The 17,936-nt window shown below is 40.3% G+C and overlaps 2 protein-coding genes across 5 annotated transcripts in view; one reads left to right on the forward strand and one right to left on the reverse strand.

Moving 5' to 3' along the window:
* The first annotated feature begins 359 nt into the window (after nucleotides 1-359).
* The window catches only part of LOC135490672 (mitochondrial inner membrane protease subunit 2-like), a 193,673-nt gene continuing 176,096 nt past the window's right edge, over nucleotides 360-17,936 (forward strand). For both annotated transcript variants that reach the window (XM_064776004.1, XM_064776003.1), the window contains exons 1-3: nucleotides 360-415; nucleotides 2,381-2,538; nucleotides 3,095-3,201. In XM_064776004.1, coding sequence (XP_064632074.1) covers nucleotides 2,419-2,538; nucleotides 3,095-3,201 — 227 coding nt within the window. In that variant the 5' untranslated portion in view covers nucleotides 360-415; nucleotides 2,381-2,418. The remainder of the gene's footprint in view (nucleotides 416-2,380; nucleotides 2,539-3,094; nucleotides 3,202-17,936) is intronic.
* Nucleotides 9,317-17,936, reverse strand: part of LOC135490669 (leucine-rich repeat neuronal protein 1-like) — a 153,188-nt gene continuing 144,568 nt past the window's right edge. For all 3 annotated transcript variants that reach the window (XM_064775996.1, XM_064775995.1, XM_064775998.1), the window contains one exon: nucleotides 9,317-15,841. In XM_064775996.1, the coding sequence (XP_064632066.1) occupies nucleotides 12,622-14,742 (2,121 nt within the window). In that variant the 5' untranslated portion in view covers nucleotides 14,743-15,841 and the 3' untranslated portion in view covers nucleotides 9,317-12,621. The remainder of the gene's footprint in view (nucleotides 15,842-17,936) is intronic.

Consider the following 17,936-nt stretch of genomic DNA (forward strand, 5'->3'; position numbering starts at 1 on the left):
TCAAAATCTGCAGAATGATAACAGCAATATGTTGCAGGCTACTTTTTATGTTTCAATTAGAATAGAAGAGTCCACTTTATAGTCCAACAAGAAATCTCGACACTCAGTATACTCAGAAAGCCTGTTATATTTTCTGAAAGGAACAAACAATACCACCGCACAAAATAAATGAAATAATTAGCACCAGCGCATACATGCGTGCTTATTTAGCTATTTGCTTCAAAATCCGCGTGACATGGTAAGTGGCATTCCGTGGCACTCCAACAAACTAAACCGATTTGTCTCGTTTGTCGGCCTCGATCGTTTCTCGATTCCTCCAAGTCAGCGAGAATGAGCTCAGGAGCTCAGACAAACAATATGTCAGCCTCCATTGAAAAGCATTTCTAGATATTGCTGTCATATTTTCTTTGTTTTTGTGAGTGTCATGTTACTGCTGACCTTTCTTCTGTGTGCAATATGTCAAATGCATCAATGTTCAAGCGTGTGCCAAGTATTTTCGATTTCTACCGGCGAATAACTGGTCGTGAGTAGGCCTATGGCATGACACTCTCGGACCACACATACATCATTACTAGTGAATTTCACACCAGTCGGAGGAAGCCACTGCTAGCCCCATTTAGTACAGCAAATACATTACAGCTATAGGCCATCTCGAAAAAAGTCCCAGTAAAGTTTTCAAATTTGGCACATTGTTATTTTGCCCTTGCCCAAAACATGTTGTCACTCATCTGCGGCTTAGAAATAATACTCATCACAGTGACAGTGCGCACGTCTTTGGTTTAGACAAGTTTAACAACCATAATTTAGTAAATCGTGCGAATGTGAGAATATTTCAGGTGAAGAAGCATTAGACAAAGGGCTTCATACAAAAGGTCCACACATAAAATTGCCTATAGGCCTGCCTCAATCAGATAAGCCGGTGTGGCCGAGTGGACCTGATAGGATTCAGACCCCTTTGACCCTGGAATGGATCGAATCCCACAACAACCACTTATTCTGCCCCATATGGATTTTTCTTATAAAGTTTGTGATGATATTTCTTCATTTGTTTTAAACTAAAACGCTGACTTTCACTCCAAAATAACAGACAATTTCATACATCTTTTGTATCTTATAAAAAAAAGTGTCTGATGTGTATTAGTGTAAGATTTTCAACGACATTTCATGATTTAGTCTTATCACGTACAAGGGGCCGGGGATGTATATGGGCAGTGAAATACTCGATATTCTTATACTGGTATTCAAAAATATAAGTTGCAAGTTCATGAAGTAAGTTCTGTATATACTGATAGCGCACTATAACGGTACGGGAGAAATGGCGTATGAATAAGCTAGAGACATGAGAGATACGGGAATAGTGTGCGCATGCACAAAAGGACTCCCCTACCTTTACCTTTCTGACCTAGGGATACGGGTCCCGTACCTCTAGCAAGCACCTACAAGCCATTTGATTGTAAAAAAAATAGATGCGACAGCAACGTTTTCCCATTGTTCTACACCTTAAAAATATAATTTTAAAAATATAAACTTTTAGATCCTTCGGGACACTCGCCAGGCATGCTTGGAATGTTGTCTAAAGCCTTTCTCAAACTTTTCTATGCAAGAAATTAATTACAAATTTAGATATTTGATATTTTGACATTTTGACATTTTGATATTTGATATTTTGATGCAGATGTATCCATTTTTTGCATTCCAATGGAATATTTCGTATCTGTGTTGGGGTCCAATCACTTGTGCCAAGTTTTAAGGGCACTTTATGTGTACTTTTCCAGATAGCCTATACCTGTAATGCATTTGCTGTACTAAATGGGGCTAGCAGTGGCTTTTCTCTGCCTGGTGTGAAATTGACTGTTCATTACATGTCAAGTGTAAAGCATCCTTGTACCCTGAGTTTTTGACAGACCCATGCATGATCTCGAATCCCCATCCCCTGGCATAGTTTTCATTCTCACACACCCCCTATTTACGGCTATGGTGATTTGGTGGGTGGTGAATCGTACATCACACCAGCTTTCGGTGTTACGTCTATGACATTTCGTCATGTCCGTCACAACCGAAATTTCTCGGTACATTTTTACATACAGAATTTCTTTCACAGTGGATGTGAAACCTTTTTCTGGAGACAAAGTCATGAAGTTTTGACAGAATGACTGTACACAAAGTGTATGACATGAATAAATGATACAAATTGTTTATGATTGGCAATCAAATCCTAGGCCTAATGTGTCTCCATGAGTGGTTTTGTAATACATGCAGTACACTGCATATGAATGATATATTTCATTTTCAAGCATTGTATATCTTATAATTGTTGCAGAAGAAAGGGATCTAGGTGATTTTGTTTCGGGTGCACAGTAACATTTTGTTTTATTTCCAGGTCTGGCAATTGTTTGGTAAATCAAGTCACGTGGAGGCATGTCTCTGTCGAGAGGTAGTAAACTCTTCTTTGGCACCGTCACATTTGCAGTGCCCGTCTCTATCACCCTTCTTGATGTTGTTGGATATATAGCCAAGGTGGAGGGTTCATCCATGCAGGTAAGCAACAGAAAAACATCTTGTGGGGACTTATGCAATATTTTACATTTTCAGGAGTGTGCGTGGGATGTAGGAGGGTCAGAGGCTCTGTTAAAAAAATTATGTCAATTGCAGGTGAACAAATGCACTAGAAATGTGGGACATTTTGATTTTGAAGCAAGGATTTATCATGTAACATTTTTTGACTCATTCGTACAGGGAGTCGCTACAATACGGCAGTATCCATTGTCTGTTGCCATAGGCAAACAATTCACAATAGTGGCCTGTCATGAATTTGAATCATACATCTACCCCTGTAGTTCAACATGCTGATCTATCAGTGTTGTGTGGTGGTATTCCTTCCAACACTGTTGATCAGATCACCAAGATTGGCTGTCAGAATGGCTGTTGTACATTTATGGCATGCCAGGTCAGATGATCTCTGACACTGTAGTGAAAACAGAAAAGGCATAATACATGTACCTCACTGATAAAATTTGTGTGGTGGGTACTCGTAAGATACTCCCTGCATTGTCGTATGTACCATATTTCAGATCATTCATAACTTCAATTCCAGCCGGTCTTGAACCCAAACAATGACATACGAAATGTAGACTATGTTCTTCTCAACAAATGGGGTGTACGGAACTACCGGTTTAAACGAGGGGAGGTCATATCATTAAGGTCAGTACACATTTTATAGCAATCTCCCTCCATCTAATACCTTGCACAGAAACAAGTACGCGACTGAAAGTTGCAGCGAAAACCACAAAACACAATGGTACGCTGAAAAAATAAGGCTTTGCGAAACAAAAAAATCAGTTTCAGTAATGTTGCGGCCGTCGAAAAATTTGTTCGGAAAAGTAACGACAATAATGAACAAAAAACATGGCGGAAATACCAAATTTACCGACTTCCATTAGGAATTTGTATGTTAATTTATTTTTCCTCTCCTGAGGTCAGGTGGTGGTGGTGGAGAACATTGTTCCCTGCTGTGTTACATTGAAGTTATTTCGAGTCTAAGGGGGATGTCCAGTTGACAAGCTTTGTTGAAACAAGAACAAGAAAACGGTGCTGTTTTAAACACTTGAATCATGCATGGATGACTTCCCACAAAAAAATGGCTAGGATAAAGCTAGCTTTTATCATTGCTTACATTGCTTTTGAAGATGTGGCAGTGTGGTGAATCAGACACTTCAGTTTTCCTTAGTTTTCATGGACGCAATCTTGTTTTTCCTCATTACGAACACACATAAACTTAATCATTTTGCTGAAACCTCTCTAACAAGGACACCCTCTCTTTGATGAAGAAGTTTTACTAGTCAATGCGACCTCTCTCTGCCTGTGTCCTGATGGTTCATTTTTGGCTCACCGTAGGGGAGTCTATATAACATCGCTGTGTCCATCGATCGTCCATTTGTCCGTCGTCTGTGTTGGTGAACACTAGCTAAGATGGTCATTTTCATCTTCATTGGACTCTTGGTCTGTATCTTGTTTCAAAAACAGTGGCACATTTCTTAACCGCATGAGCTATGAACTTGAAACTTTCGGTCTGATCTGATTCTTGACTTGGGTCCAGGTGGCCAGAAGTGGAAACCTAAAAATAGTGATATCTCTCTTATGAGTGACTGGTTTTTGATAACATTTTTATGCTAGGTTCTCCTAGCAAGACTACATCACATATCATACGGGTTTTTGATTTGACCTTATTTTCAAGGTCAGATCTAGGTCAAATGCCGTAGCTATGAACTCGAAATTTAGTACACATGACTACCTACATCATGTTATAACCTCCGACACCTTATTTCGGTCTGTTCTGATTCTCGACTTGGTCACCAGGGGGGCTAAAGTTAAATCCTAAAAAGTGTGATATCTCACTGATAAAGCAACTCGTTTTCAATGATATTTTTGTGGTAGGTTCTCTGAGCAAGGATACATCATATATCCGACAGTTTTTTGATTTGACCTGCTTTTCAAGGTCACAGAGGTCAAATGGCGTAAATTGGCCGTTTGAGTGTAACTATGGCACGTTTCTTATTAACCGCTAAAGCTATGAACTTGAAATTGGGTACACATGACTCCCTACGTCATGTAACCTCGTTCACCGAATTTTGATTTGATCTGTTTCTCGACTTGGCCTCCAGGAGGCCAAAAGTAAAAAAACCTAAAAAGTGCAATATGTCGATGATATTTTTGTGGTAGGTACTCCCAACGATATATCACATGTCATACCGACTTTGGTTTGACCTATATACTATACATGTACCAGGATGAATTCCTAACCACCAAATATCTAGACGGTGAGCACAATGGCCCCTGGCCGTTTCAATTTCCCCTAGCGCACCCTGCGACCTAACCCTCCATTCGGATTCGCACATTGCAGTTCCAACTCGCTGTTTAATATATCCACTTTGGTCCGATTTAAATATCCTCACATAACACTGTGAAAAACTCATTCAACTAGATACCTGGGAAGCAAGATACGCTCCGCAGTCTGACCAGCTGCAGCCGCTTGATCTACTAATAGTGTGCGTCATTTGCGCTGTGGAACTCAACTACCACGGCTGCATCACTGAAGAGCATCAGGGCATAAATTATGCATACATTACAGATGCTGTTACGCGGGCTTCGATGTGATTTGATACCTCCTAAGACTTCCTTCCAAATAAGGCCACTCTACTACGAAGTTTATTCATACGAACTGGCTCACTGCCAAATTTGGGAGAGTCGCGTGACGAAAGCAACCTCGCTCTTCTAAGTAACAATGTTTCATTACGCTTATCATGCTGCACAAATTGAGTGCGTGGAAGCGGGATTTGCTCATTATCATAGTTTATGATAGAATTATCGATTTTCTTGCTGCGATGGATGCGGTGTCTGTTTCAATATTTACGCATGTATTTTGGCACTGGCCTTGCGACTTTACATAGGGTTCTTTTTGGATTTACTCGCACTGGTATTAACTGATCGCATAAGCCAATACAGGTCGCAAAATAAAGCTTCATTTTTGAAATCGCAATGTGCGATACACACATAATAACTGGTTGCATATCGTATGTACGAGTCGCATATGAGTCTATTTAGGGGTGAACTTTGATGCCTGGGACATCTCTCAAGGTAAAGTGACTCGTGCCTCTGACTAAAGCCTAGCGGTCATGACTGGTTTTATTCTCACTTTCAGCGTGAGACTCGAGGCAGGTATCTTTGCCTTGTCCGACTCGGGGATCGGTCTTTCATGATGAGTAACTGCAGCACAGGTTGACTGCCCATGTTGCACTGGACTTTTGTTTTCGGTCTTTTGCTTACATCACTGGACAACCCTAGTGACAGCTAGTACCACCTGGCACATGATTCATGGTTATTTCGGAACATCAGTTCTATTTTTTAAGTGTTCGGAAATCCTTGTTGAAATCTGTGTATAATCTAACAGGTGTGATTTTTTGGCTATGTCTGCGGCACAGGTCAAGCAAGGATTTATGTGACATGACAGAGTAGAGACTCCAGCAGGCTGATCGGGCAAAATAGCAGGACTGGTCTATTGAGGACCTTGGCCGTGCTCGTTGATACTTCACCCTTCAAATAATCCAGTAGATGGCTGTGTCTACCCTCTGAGATTGGTCAAGTTATGTTGTTGCTTTCCAGGCGGCAGCACATCTAGCTTGCAAACTTGGTCTTAATATCACAGCAATAACCCAATGCCAAAGGAGGAATCTGGAAATGTCTGTCATGTACACCTGCGTCATTTATGCTTATAAATACATGTCATCAACTTGTTATGAACTAGTTTCATTAGATCAATGATTGCCTTTTGATGGTTATCTTCAATTACAAAAGCAAACTCCTTTGTATTCGTAAGCCTGAGCTTTGTTAGGGCATAATCATAGGTGGCCGGATAGCACTTTTTCAATGGGGCAAAGCATGTTACCTGAGATTTAATTGCCATAGTGGTGCCACTTTTCTCTGATGAAGAGGTTACGAAGTGTTCTCTGGTTCGGTGTCTTGTGTAGTTTTTCACGTGCCATTATGACCTCTGCAGAAATGCACTTCCGGTATCCTCCCTTAGCCTGACCAGTCTGGTGACTCCAAGGAACTGATCTGATTTGAAAATCCATCTTTTTGGGTCCTCTTCAGTGAAATTGGAATTAAAATGTATGCTTATCACCATGAAAGGATGACAGATTGATTGGATGCCCCTTTTACCCAAGTAGGCCTAAGCATATCCTGATTCCATTGTGTTCTGCCGAACCCAAAGTCGAGGGAATGACTGTACGTGGTGTGTTCTGTCAGTTGAATCGTCAAACTGTTGTGGGGAGACCTTTTGATATGAAGAGAAACTGAGCTTGGGTTTCCCCGAGGCATTCAAAGGTGTCAGCACATACCAAAAATAATCTACTCACATTTGAAACGACAAGAAAATGCTAGGTTCAGGTCTACATGAATTCATTCTTAGTGCACCATCGTATCACGTCATTTTTCCCTTGGTATGGAAAAAGGTCACATCATCCATTCAGGCGAAAAAAAGTGTTTGGTCCTGGTTTGAGGGGAATTCAGGCAGGTTCTATGGGGTGAAATCATTAGTCTTTAGGTGACTAATATGCACAGTAAGGGGACTTGGTTGAGATTGGCTCAGTGGTAAATAAAATTCTTGTACAAGCCTGAAGAGTTTCGATGTATGTAGACGAGAGACCTCTATCTGTGATTCTGATGCAAGTAAATCGGACCATAGGCCCCTGAATGCTAATTAGCGGGATTATCGGGCTAAACAATGAGATTAGCTAGGAAATAATATATAGGGAGTTAAAAAAAACTCCCTATATATTAAAAAAAACTCCCTATATATTATTTTCTAGCTAATCCCATTGTAAACTCCCTATATATTATTTCCTAGCTAATCCCATTGTTTAGCCCGATAATCCCGCTAATTAGCATTCAGGGGCCCTAGTTTTTTAACTCCCTATATATTATTTCCTAGCTAATCCCATTGTTTAGCCCGATAATCCCGCTAGTTAGCATTCAGGGGCCGATGATCTGACCCACCTGGCTCCTGCCTATCATCTTCCTTTAAACAATAAGAAAGAATGAGTACATAGATATGCATAAATGTTTATTAGCCAATTTACATACATGCACATTTATTCTCCAACCAAAAACAAGTCATGCAAGTGGGTTTACACTTAGAAGTATTTTTGTAACATTTTGTAATTTTGTACAAAATTATAACAGTTAGTGCCATTGAAACTCTAACATTTTTTGCCCTCGATCTAAGCAATAGTTTGTGTTTCAGACCAACTACATCAACTCATTCTTTTCTAAAATTGGCATAGCACACAATGCTTTAAATTTTTATGATGGATGATGTGGATGATGGGTTATTGTAGGCCTACATGTAGTTATCAGAACTGTAGCGGTCAGTCAGTAGCCGCACTTACACCACCTGAAAATGGACCACCAATCTTGGTTCGGGAACCAATGCCGCACCATCGAAAATCCACCAAGCGCTTACACCAGCGCTGCAGCTAGTTATAAAATCCGGCTACAGATGGCGCGCAAACAATAAATTGCATGCGCAGAAAGCGCCATTTCGAAAGCGCCGCCTGGAGCCGAACCATCTAACTAGCTAATTGCCAAACCATTTGCGCGTACACCACGACAAAGCCGAGCTTTTAACAAGCCGGGCGAATTTGGACCATCAAGCTTGGTGGGACAAATTCGCTCGGCAATTTGTATCGGCAATGGATTGCCGAACCAATTTGTCGCGGCAATGTGGTGGTGTAAGTGCAATTGGTCCACCAATATTTCGTGGTGTAAGCGCAGCTTATGCTTCCTGTCATTACCTGTGGGTGTAATTGAAATTGAGTTTCGGAAGACCAAGCCAAAAAAAATTTGAATTCAAAATTGAAAACTTACAGTATAGGTGTGCGGTGCTCAACATTGGTGGGGTAGGCACAAAAAACGTGTGTAAATTGATTTTATTTGGACATCCATTTGAATGCTTTAATTTGGCATACATTTTTAGCTCACCTCTTAGCAGAGGTGAGCTTATCCCATACCGTGGCGTCCGTCGTCCGTCGTCGTCGTCGTCGTCGTCCGTCGTCCGTTAGCAGGGCACGTTTCGTAACTGTTAGAGCTATTGAGTTGAAACTTGGTACACATGTACCCTTATGTAATGACACCTTGGAGACCAAGTTTCGGTCCGATTCGTTTCATGGTTTGGCCACCAGGGGGCCAAACGTTAAAAGTGAAAATATGCAATATCTCCCTTAAAAGTAGTCGGGAAATTTTGAAAAAAATATGGTAGGTACTTCTAGCAAAGGTGCATCATACATCCTCCGGGTTTTTGATTTGACCTCCTTTTCCAGGTCACAGAGGTCAAATGGTGTAAATTGGCCGTTAGGATGTAACGATGGCACGTTTCTAAACTGCAATGACTATTGATCTTAAATTTGGTACACATTTACCCCTTAATCAGGTAATCTCAGGGACCGAAGTTTGGTCCAATATGATTCACCACTTGACCACCAGGGGGCAAAATCCAAAAACCTTAAAAATGTGATTATTCCTTAACTTCTTGCTCGATTGCCACCAATTTGATATCATGGGTACACCTAACCACCATACAGTATATGTCACACATGTTTTTAATTTGACCTTCTTGTCAAGGTCACAGAGGTCAAATGGCGTAAATTGGCCGTCAGGCCGTAACTATGGCACGTTTCTTAACTGCAATGACTATTGATCACAAATTAAGTACACATGTTCCCCTTGGTCAGGTGATCTCAGGTACCGAAGTTTGGTGCGATCTGATTTGCCGTTTGGCCTCCAGGGAGGGGGCCAAATCCTAAATTCTTCAAAATGCCATTATTCCTAGTATAACTTGCCCGATTGGCACCAATTTTATATCATAGGTAGATCTAATTCTAACAACCATTCAATGTGTCACCCGGGTCTTCTTTGATTTGACCTACTTTTCAAGGTCACAGAGGTCGAATGTACTGTAAATTGGCCATTTTGGGGAAATTGTAATTGCTTGGACCTACATCAAACCTAACACTACATGACACAATACCATGCTCTTTATCCATCTTTCCTCCACATGAGGTGAGCACAATGGCCCTGGCCATTTCATTGAAGAAGTTAAAAGGTTTTTTCTTTATTACAATGTTGTATGAAAGTTGTTCCCCAGGAAGGATTTATTGCTGCTTCTTGATAGCATGGAATTCACTGACATGACATCTAATCCTCTAACTATGAAAATGAATATTATCTGGTGCAAATATTTTCTCATGATGAAATTAATACAAATGCTACAATCTACCAAAATAAATAGCAGAATTAACATTTTTTGGAAAATTTAACAAGTCCTAGATAACAAGCAGCAGTTAAAACACATTAGAAACACCTCTGTACCCACTTTTTGTTTTTATGAAATGATGAGACCCTAAAATATCATTTAAAACATTCTACATAGCTCCTATTTGAACCATATAAATGCTTCGCATGTGCTCATTCGGGGTTCGTAGGCTTGTGAGCCAGTATAAACAAAACTTTGGGGTACTCTTGAGTGACTGTGTCAGGACATAGGCTGATATTGACCACTGTTGCCTTTTGAAATTTTAGGAGAGGGCTTCTCCATTGCCTGTTTGCTGAAAAGGCTTTTGGGCCAGCTGTAATCTGTGATACAGAGTGTATGCAGTGGCATGCTTCTTACTTGTTCTGCATGAAGTATAGCTTAGCACTAAGATCCTATGTCTTATAAAAAAAGCTGCATGTAGGACTTTATGCACATTTTATTTACAAATTATATACATTTAAAAACAAAAATGAGCTTTCACAACCAGCTGCCATGAGCTGGTTAGGTCAGCCATAACATTTAATGATGATATATGTAATGTGGGCATGCCTGAGCAACTGTCATGACAGTATAGGCCTAAATCTGTGCTAAATATTGTTCTTGTCCTAACTCCAAGCAAAAGTTCACTAATAACTACTAATGCCAACATTCACTTGCAGCAAATACCTTCAATCAATCAATAATTATCTAAAACAATTTTTTTGAGAACTTGTGGCGCCTTCAATCAATCAATAATTATCTAAAACAATTTTTTTGAGAACTTGTGGCACCGTTTAACGTGTCTGCCCCACAAAACACTCAGAGAAAACACTGATACTATATCCAGCGAAAAGCAAGTTCCCATTTTCAGGTTTAAGGAAATGATACCAAACTGGAAGTAAGGTAAAATTGGGTAATTGTAGCCCTGGTCTAATTGTTGCCCCTGACTTAGTGACTATGTTTTTGATTTTAATTCTGGTAACCATTGAATCATTCAGCCAACCCTAGCATGGATGTGAAAGAGGTGACTCTTGAGTATCACAACATAAATAGTTTCTGATTATGCAACATATTATAAAAGAGCTTTGACTGTAAGAAGTAAACAAATCAGACATATGCTCAAAAAAAGTTCGGATCAAACTTTTTGCAGGTTTGAATCTTGCACACTTTTAGAGCATTGATATATTTGAAACTTGGTTCAGGTGATCAGTATCAGAGTGTAGGGAATGATGTATGCGGCATTTGATGTCATTATTAAAAGTAAATTTTTCAGAGACACTTTTCCTACCAAGGTACCCTTGGGGTATTTGTAGCCCGTTGGTTCGGGGTATTTATAGCCTCTGCAAATAGCTCAATATATCCTGTCATGAATCATGAAGATTCTAGGTTCCTTTATTCTTAAACCTGAATTATATTATTTGATCATAAATCTATTTGATTTAGATACAATAGATACAATGGTAACCCATTATGTACCAACAATGATTCATTTGAGGTTTCATACTAGTTAATCTAACATTATTTCGAAATAAAATATTTTCAAAGTTACTGGTGTCTCTAGTTAAAGCCACACCATCGACTATATAGCAGCATTTCTTATGGTACATGTACATTGCATTACTATTAAGTGATGCCATGCAGCTATAATTGGGGTTGATAAATGACCCATCCCTAAAACAAAAGTTTTTAACAGCGCACGATAAGACCGTCCGTCAATTCAGAATATCACAAGCTGTTGTCTGACACAAGGTGTAATGTACAACTGAGGGGATGAATAGAACTTTGTGTTTTTACAAAAAGATTGCATCGAACATCACTTAATGTGTTAAATAAATACCGTTTGATACCAGCAAAATCACGTCGTCAACCTAGATTGTAATAATACTAAATGTTTTATTTCCAATACCATAAACCTGTGAAAAAAAGTGTTTTTATGCATAAAAAACGAGTAATTTGAAATTTCAGTCCGGGGCTACAATTACCTCAAAGCCACAGGGAAATTGTAGCCCCTGACCACAAGTTTTGAATTGTCCCTCAGAAGCATTGTTTAGATAAAATGCCCTGAATAACAGGCAATATGGTATTGGAAGAGGTGACACTACAAGATCCAGGCCGGTTTTTTTGCGAATCTGCAGGAAAATCTCTTGCGTAACTTAAGTTATAGGTGAAAAAGGGGCTACAATATCAATTACCCCAATTTTACCTGATTGGTTGGCTCACCAAAACCGTGAGGGTGGACCTGAAAGGTAGACCAGTATTTTAGCTCAACACTAGCAGTTTTGGTGAGAAAATCAATATCGACAGTGAGGTATGAATTTCTATTCTAAAACATCTCAAGTTAGACAATGAATAATGGGATTTTAGATGCTTTCTGAATGCTTTCAAGCAAACACGGCTTTTCAAGTTAACCCTCTCCCACTACATCCAAGCAATGGATGATGCACATCACTCATGTCACTGTTTTTGAGGCACCACCACCATGCACTTTTCACCATGTTTTCTATTAGACTCAAATCTGAGTTACTCCAATCTGGGTTACTCCCGACTTCACCAATATGGCATTGGTGTCATCTCTTTTAGACAGTGTTGGACTGTCTCATGCATCATTCACTTCTTGTACAGTGTACCCCATAGACAGGTGTTTGGGTGGCATTGCAAAATGTGCTTTCCGAATGATTAAATGAGTATTTTTAAGTTGCCAGGCTGCTAAATGTTTTGGTATCTGTTTTTTGCCACCCATGTGAATCTGCTTATGAAGGACACTGTTCCTTGTCTCACGCCTGCGAGCTCGATATAAGAGATGTTGTCGAGCTACAAAGTGGGGTGCTCGGTGGGTTATAAATGTTATCTAGTGGAATCTGCGACATGTTGTCCACTTTATAGTTAGCACCCTCAGGCTCCTTGTACTGTTTCCGTTTACTATATTTGCGGATGGCGGCAATACTGAAACAAAGCACCATGACAACGGCGATGGTTGTTGTCAAGCCGATAATGATCGCCATACTACTAAAGTTCTTTATTCCATCCATCATGAAGTTTGTGTTGCGTGTTGTAATGTTGCAACAGTTTATGTGAACAAGTTCGCTGTCGTGTTCATACGCTATACAAAACTCGTATGTTGTTTTTGGCTTTAGATTTGGAATTGTGTAAGTCCGCATGTAAGGGCGTAAATGAATCCCTTTATAATTCTCTGTCGAATCCCATGTTTTGTACATGAGCAGATATTTACTTCGAGAGACGGTGTTGTCTGTTCCATTCCAAGTTACTGTTATAAATGTTTTATGTATTCCTATTGGTATGATGCGGATATTGTTACTGTGGATCTTAAGTGATGTTGACGCAGCATCAAATCCGTATGGATTTGTTGCAACACAGTTAAAAGTGCCACCATCTACAGCTTTCACATAATGAATAGTCATTGTACCCTTCAAGAGGCGTATGCGGCTGTAATTGGATGAACCATTGACCACATGACCATTGGATAAAATCCAGTGGATGTCAGGTTCAGGGACTCCAATTGCCCGACAATGAAACTTGATGGTATTTCCTAACTGAAGTTGGTAACTGCTGTTGAAGAATGGTAACACAGTGGGTGGGCACTCCTTTGCTATTGCCTTAAGATTCAGGTTCCTCAGAACTTTGCCAACTAACTTGTCTGGCGTGCTGCAGACATACTTATCAGCATTGCTGAAGAGATGCGCGGAGGAATTTTTCTGCGTTTCAATCATTTTTCTGATCCATCTAACATTACAGTTGCAGGCAATTGGATTGTGGTAAAAAGTAATCTCCTTAAGGTTTGGAATTGAATCGAGCATTGCTTGCGATAAGGTCATGAGGTTATTGTTATGGAGATAGATGGTGGATAATACAGGAACAAGTGCGCATGCTCGCCCATCGAAGTACATCAGCTTCGGGTTGTCATGTAAATGCAAAATTGCCAAGGTTGGTAAATTTGTGAAAGAGTTCCCCGCCACCATTAATAGTTCTGGCATCCTAACTAAGCTAATCTCACGCACGTTGATAAACTCGAAGTCCCCAGCTGTTATGAATTTCACAGGATTGCCATCGAGGATTAGGAACTTAAGGTCTCTGAAAGTGGTAAAAGCACCCTTGGGTATCTCATTGAGTAGGTTGTCACGGACTGACAAGTGCATAAGATGACTAAGCTTGCGGAAAGCACCATACTCAATGTCATCAATCCGATTCCCTTCCAGGGATAACATCTGTAATTGGGTCAGATTAGACAAGCTTTCTTTGTCAATGTTTGTGATCAGGTTATTATCCAAAGTCAACATCTCTAAGCTACTCATGGCGCTAAACCATTCATTTTTTATTTCACGCAAATTGTTCTTACTTAATGTAATGTTAACAAGGTGGTTAAGACCACCTAATGCATGAACTTGAATATCATCCAGTTTATTATTCGCTAAGCATAACTCCTTAAGGTTTAACAGACCACTGAAACTTCCATGAAGCAGTGAATGTAAGTTGTTATGGTCCAAGTTCAAGTACTGGAGAGAAGTCAAGTTTTGGAACAATGGCTGCTGTCCTAATCGACTAATCTCATTAAAGGACAAGTCCAGCTCGACAAGGTTAGTGAGCTTTGGAAGTTCCTCGTGAATGGAAGCAATCAAATTGCCCTTTAGAATGAGCACCTCCGTATCCAGCGGTAATCCCTTTGGTACATACTTCAGCTTTGAACTTGTGCAATCAATTGTCTTGCGTTCTGTTTGATGTCGCGGTGAGATACGTCTGCTACACCGACACTTTCCGGGACATGTCACATTCCAGCTGTCATCGACAGCACAGCAGAGTCTTGCGAGAAAGACAATAGATAAAAGTTGAAGAGTTTGTAATAAGCACTCCATCTTAGATGATCGCTTTGGTGGTGACATTTATTTTATACAGCAGGACTGATATCATCAAATCCACATTGTTTTTTGGGTCAGCAGCTGTCAGTTAGATGTATGTTGTTTGGACAGTTTGTAAAAGAGCATTTAGTGATGATTTTGGCTAAGATGATGATTAAAAGATGACGGTCGCTTTTATTTGTAAAGTAAATGTTTAAAAAGAATAGCACTATAGTCGGAGCCTTGTCAAACCAACTTGTCAGCTCTTCAAAAGCAGCGCACTGTCATGGCTTCAGCTTCAAAGAACGAATACTATCCTGTAATAAGTCCTGAAATCATTTGATCCCCTTGGCTGCTTTTCCTATTATACGTTATTGTGACCTCCTGACCAAACATCAATCAAAATCATAAAAAGAGAACCAACATGATGTGATAGTTTCTTTTTACGCCCTGCAGTTAATCATAACGCTTGGATAACTAGCAAATGTCACAGCGCCCTTTTATAAAAAGGTTAGTTTCACACGTTATGGGCAGAATTGAACATGCCAGATGACTTGAGCCGAACTCGGGGACAAACTGATTGCTTTATTCCCTCAAATGGCCAATGATATTATCCGATGATTATATTTGTGATTGCATCTGAGCTGGGCTCTCATTGGATGTCACTGTGAAACGTAATTGACAGTAAAATCAATATCCAACGGCAGCGAGTCCAGAGGTGCAATTTTATGCTCGCATGATATCCTGAATTCCTCATTAATCGAAGTGGTTAAGAAGTTCTTCTCATTACAACAGACATGTCTACTCAAGTGGCCAGTAAAGCTATCGACTAAGAACTCCAAAATAATTAGATCACCTATAGCTGAGGCGTTGATGATCTGCACTGTTGTTTAGATGTTACATGACTGTTTTGTCAAACTGCATAGAAATCGTGTTGTGTAGATTGAAATCTTCTATTGTTTTAATTGATCTGAGTAGTTTATCATTGGTTAATTGGCTGGCCTCTTGTTGGGATGGTTTCTAAATCAATTTGACTTGACTTGCGATTGTTGTCCTGGTCTCTCCGTCTTATTAGCTTTGTCTTTCCTATCTTTCCAACCAGCGTGTATGAAATACTTCAGTTACAACAGATTGGACAGGGACTCTGAAAAGATAGAAAAGTATGGATGTAATAGCAAAGGAAACTCAGCGTTATGTGGTGTTTAGAATAAACAAGATTAATAATCAGCATTAAGAGAGGTCAAACTTAAGCCTGGTCTACACTAGCAAACATTTGACAACAATTGTTGGCCAAAATGAGCCAACATCATGTTGGCGAATGTTTGGGGACCCGTCCACACTATCAAACACAGGCAAACATTGCCAAACAAGTTTGACTAAGTTTGGCCGTGTTTGGCATGAATTTGAGGGCAATTTGGAGGGAAAGTCAGTCATTTCTCTTCATTTTTTCTTTAAAACAATGGAGAACCACAGGAAGAAAGCATGCCTAGGTGCTTCAGCAGCAATTCTTTCAGTTGTGATTAACCCCCGTCGCCGCCGCAACTGACAAAAGCCATACTTGTGGAAAAAGCATGCATGGGGCCTATCACTGCCTCCTTCAAGAGTTAATGGCCTCAGACTTCAAAAGCCTCAAGAATTTCCTGCGGATGGATGAAGCTTTTCGTATTCCGAAATTAAGTGTTCAATTTCTTGAAATTGCCATTCTCTATCTTTCATTGAGGCTGCCATTTTGTCCCAGTAGCTCCATCACATGATCCAAATCTGTTCCCTGATTGGCTGCTGATTGCCCAACACCAACCAACATGTTGTTCAGAAGTAGCATGGCCTACCATAGGCCAACATTGGCCAACAAGTTGGCTGATGTTTTCACTTTTTTTTGGACCTGTCCACACTGGCAAACAATAGCAAACATGCAGGGATCAAAGTTCACGACCAAACGGTCGCATATGCAACCCGAAAAATTAATATGCGACTTGAGTTTAACCGCATACTCGCACCGTGCGAATTAATATCCTATCCTATCGTAGATCTCTTGGTAACTGGTTAAATATAGCTCACGGAACAAGTGGAGAAACCTAGCGGCGAAGTGAGAGATTGTGCTGATGAATGATAATTTATGCGCCAATACCTTTTCTGGTCATTTCATTGGTCTGGATATTACCGCCGCTTAAACCTTGTTCCCACGATCTCGATCTATAGAGCATCGGCGCTACCACTCGACTGGATTGTAACAAACGGGAAAAGAGGTCTAATTGTCGATGAGGTATCTAGGGCACAGGTCGTCTGCGTATAGAACAGTACATGGCTATAGGCCATGGTGAGCGTTCGTGGTCGTAGCGAGTCGTGGTTTTGATACCCGTTGCACTCTTCTATTGGCACTTTTCAACTCAAGTGGGTATTCCAATCTCGCGAGGAGTGCAAGATAGGCCGTGCATGATGAGTTTGATGATGATCGGTCGGCTTTTCCGTAGTGAAAAAAGGCATGAAAAAAACGGCGCGAAAATACCGAAAAGGCGGGAAAATATTTGCGACTTGGGTTTGCAAAATGCGACTTTGATTATGGCAAAAGGTCGAACAATGCGACATGGTAAAGAAAGTGAACTTTGATCCCTGACATGCCTCTGCAACAAGGCCCAACACGATGTTGGCCAACATTTGTTGGTTCATGTTGGCTAGTGTAGACCGGGCTTTAGTGTGGTGTCATATTGAGGTGATGCAAAGGCAAAGCCTTATGTTCTTAGCTAAAAGAAACGAAGAACGGGAAAAAGATATTTTAGTTTATATTTTGTGAAAATGCTTGGTGCAGAGCTGCAAAAAACAAAGTGACAAATTGTACTCTGGTTGTTTTTACTGTCGCACTGTTTGAGCTCCATGTACACGTACATGTAATACCTGCAAGGGAAATGCTCTAGATACCAGGTACTCTAGATCATACTCACTAATCTAAGACTGTTGCTCAATAGGCAGGTGAAGCTCCTGGAGAAATATCTGGCTTGCCTATTCAGAAACGGTCATCAAACGCCAATCTCATACATGAGATTCCGTGAAAATGATTGGCTGATACACGTCACGTGACCGTGTGGTATTCTCAATGTTGCCCGCTACAGTCAGTCGACATTTTGCCATGTCTATATATATGTCGCCATTTCTTGTACCCATGTTCCAAAAGAACCCCCTTTCTTGGGGTTTGATGGTGTATAATGATGTATTACTTTTTGGCTTCGAGGGTCGCGGCTAGT

The sequence above is a fragment of the Lineus longissimus genome, chromosome 7, assembly GCF_910592395.1.
Source record: "Lineus longissimus chromosome 7, tnLinLong1.2, whole genome shotgun sequence".
NCBI lineage: Eukaryota > Metazoa > Nemertea > Pilidiophora > Heteronemertea > Lineidae > Lineus > Lineus longissimus.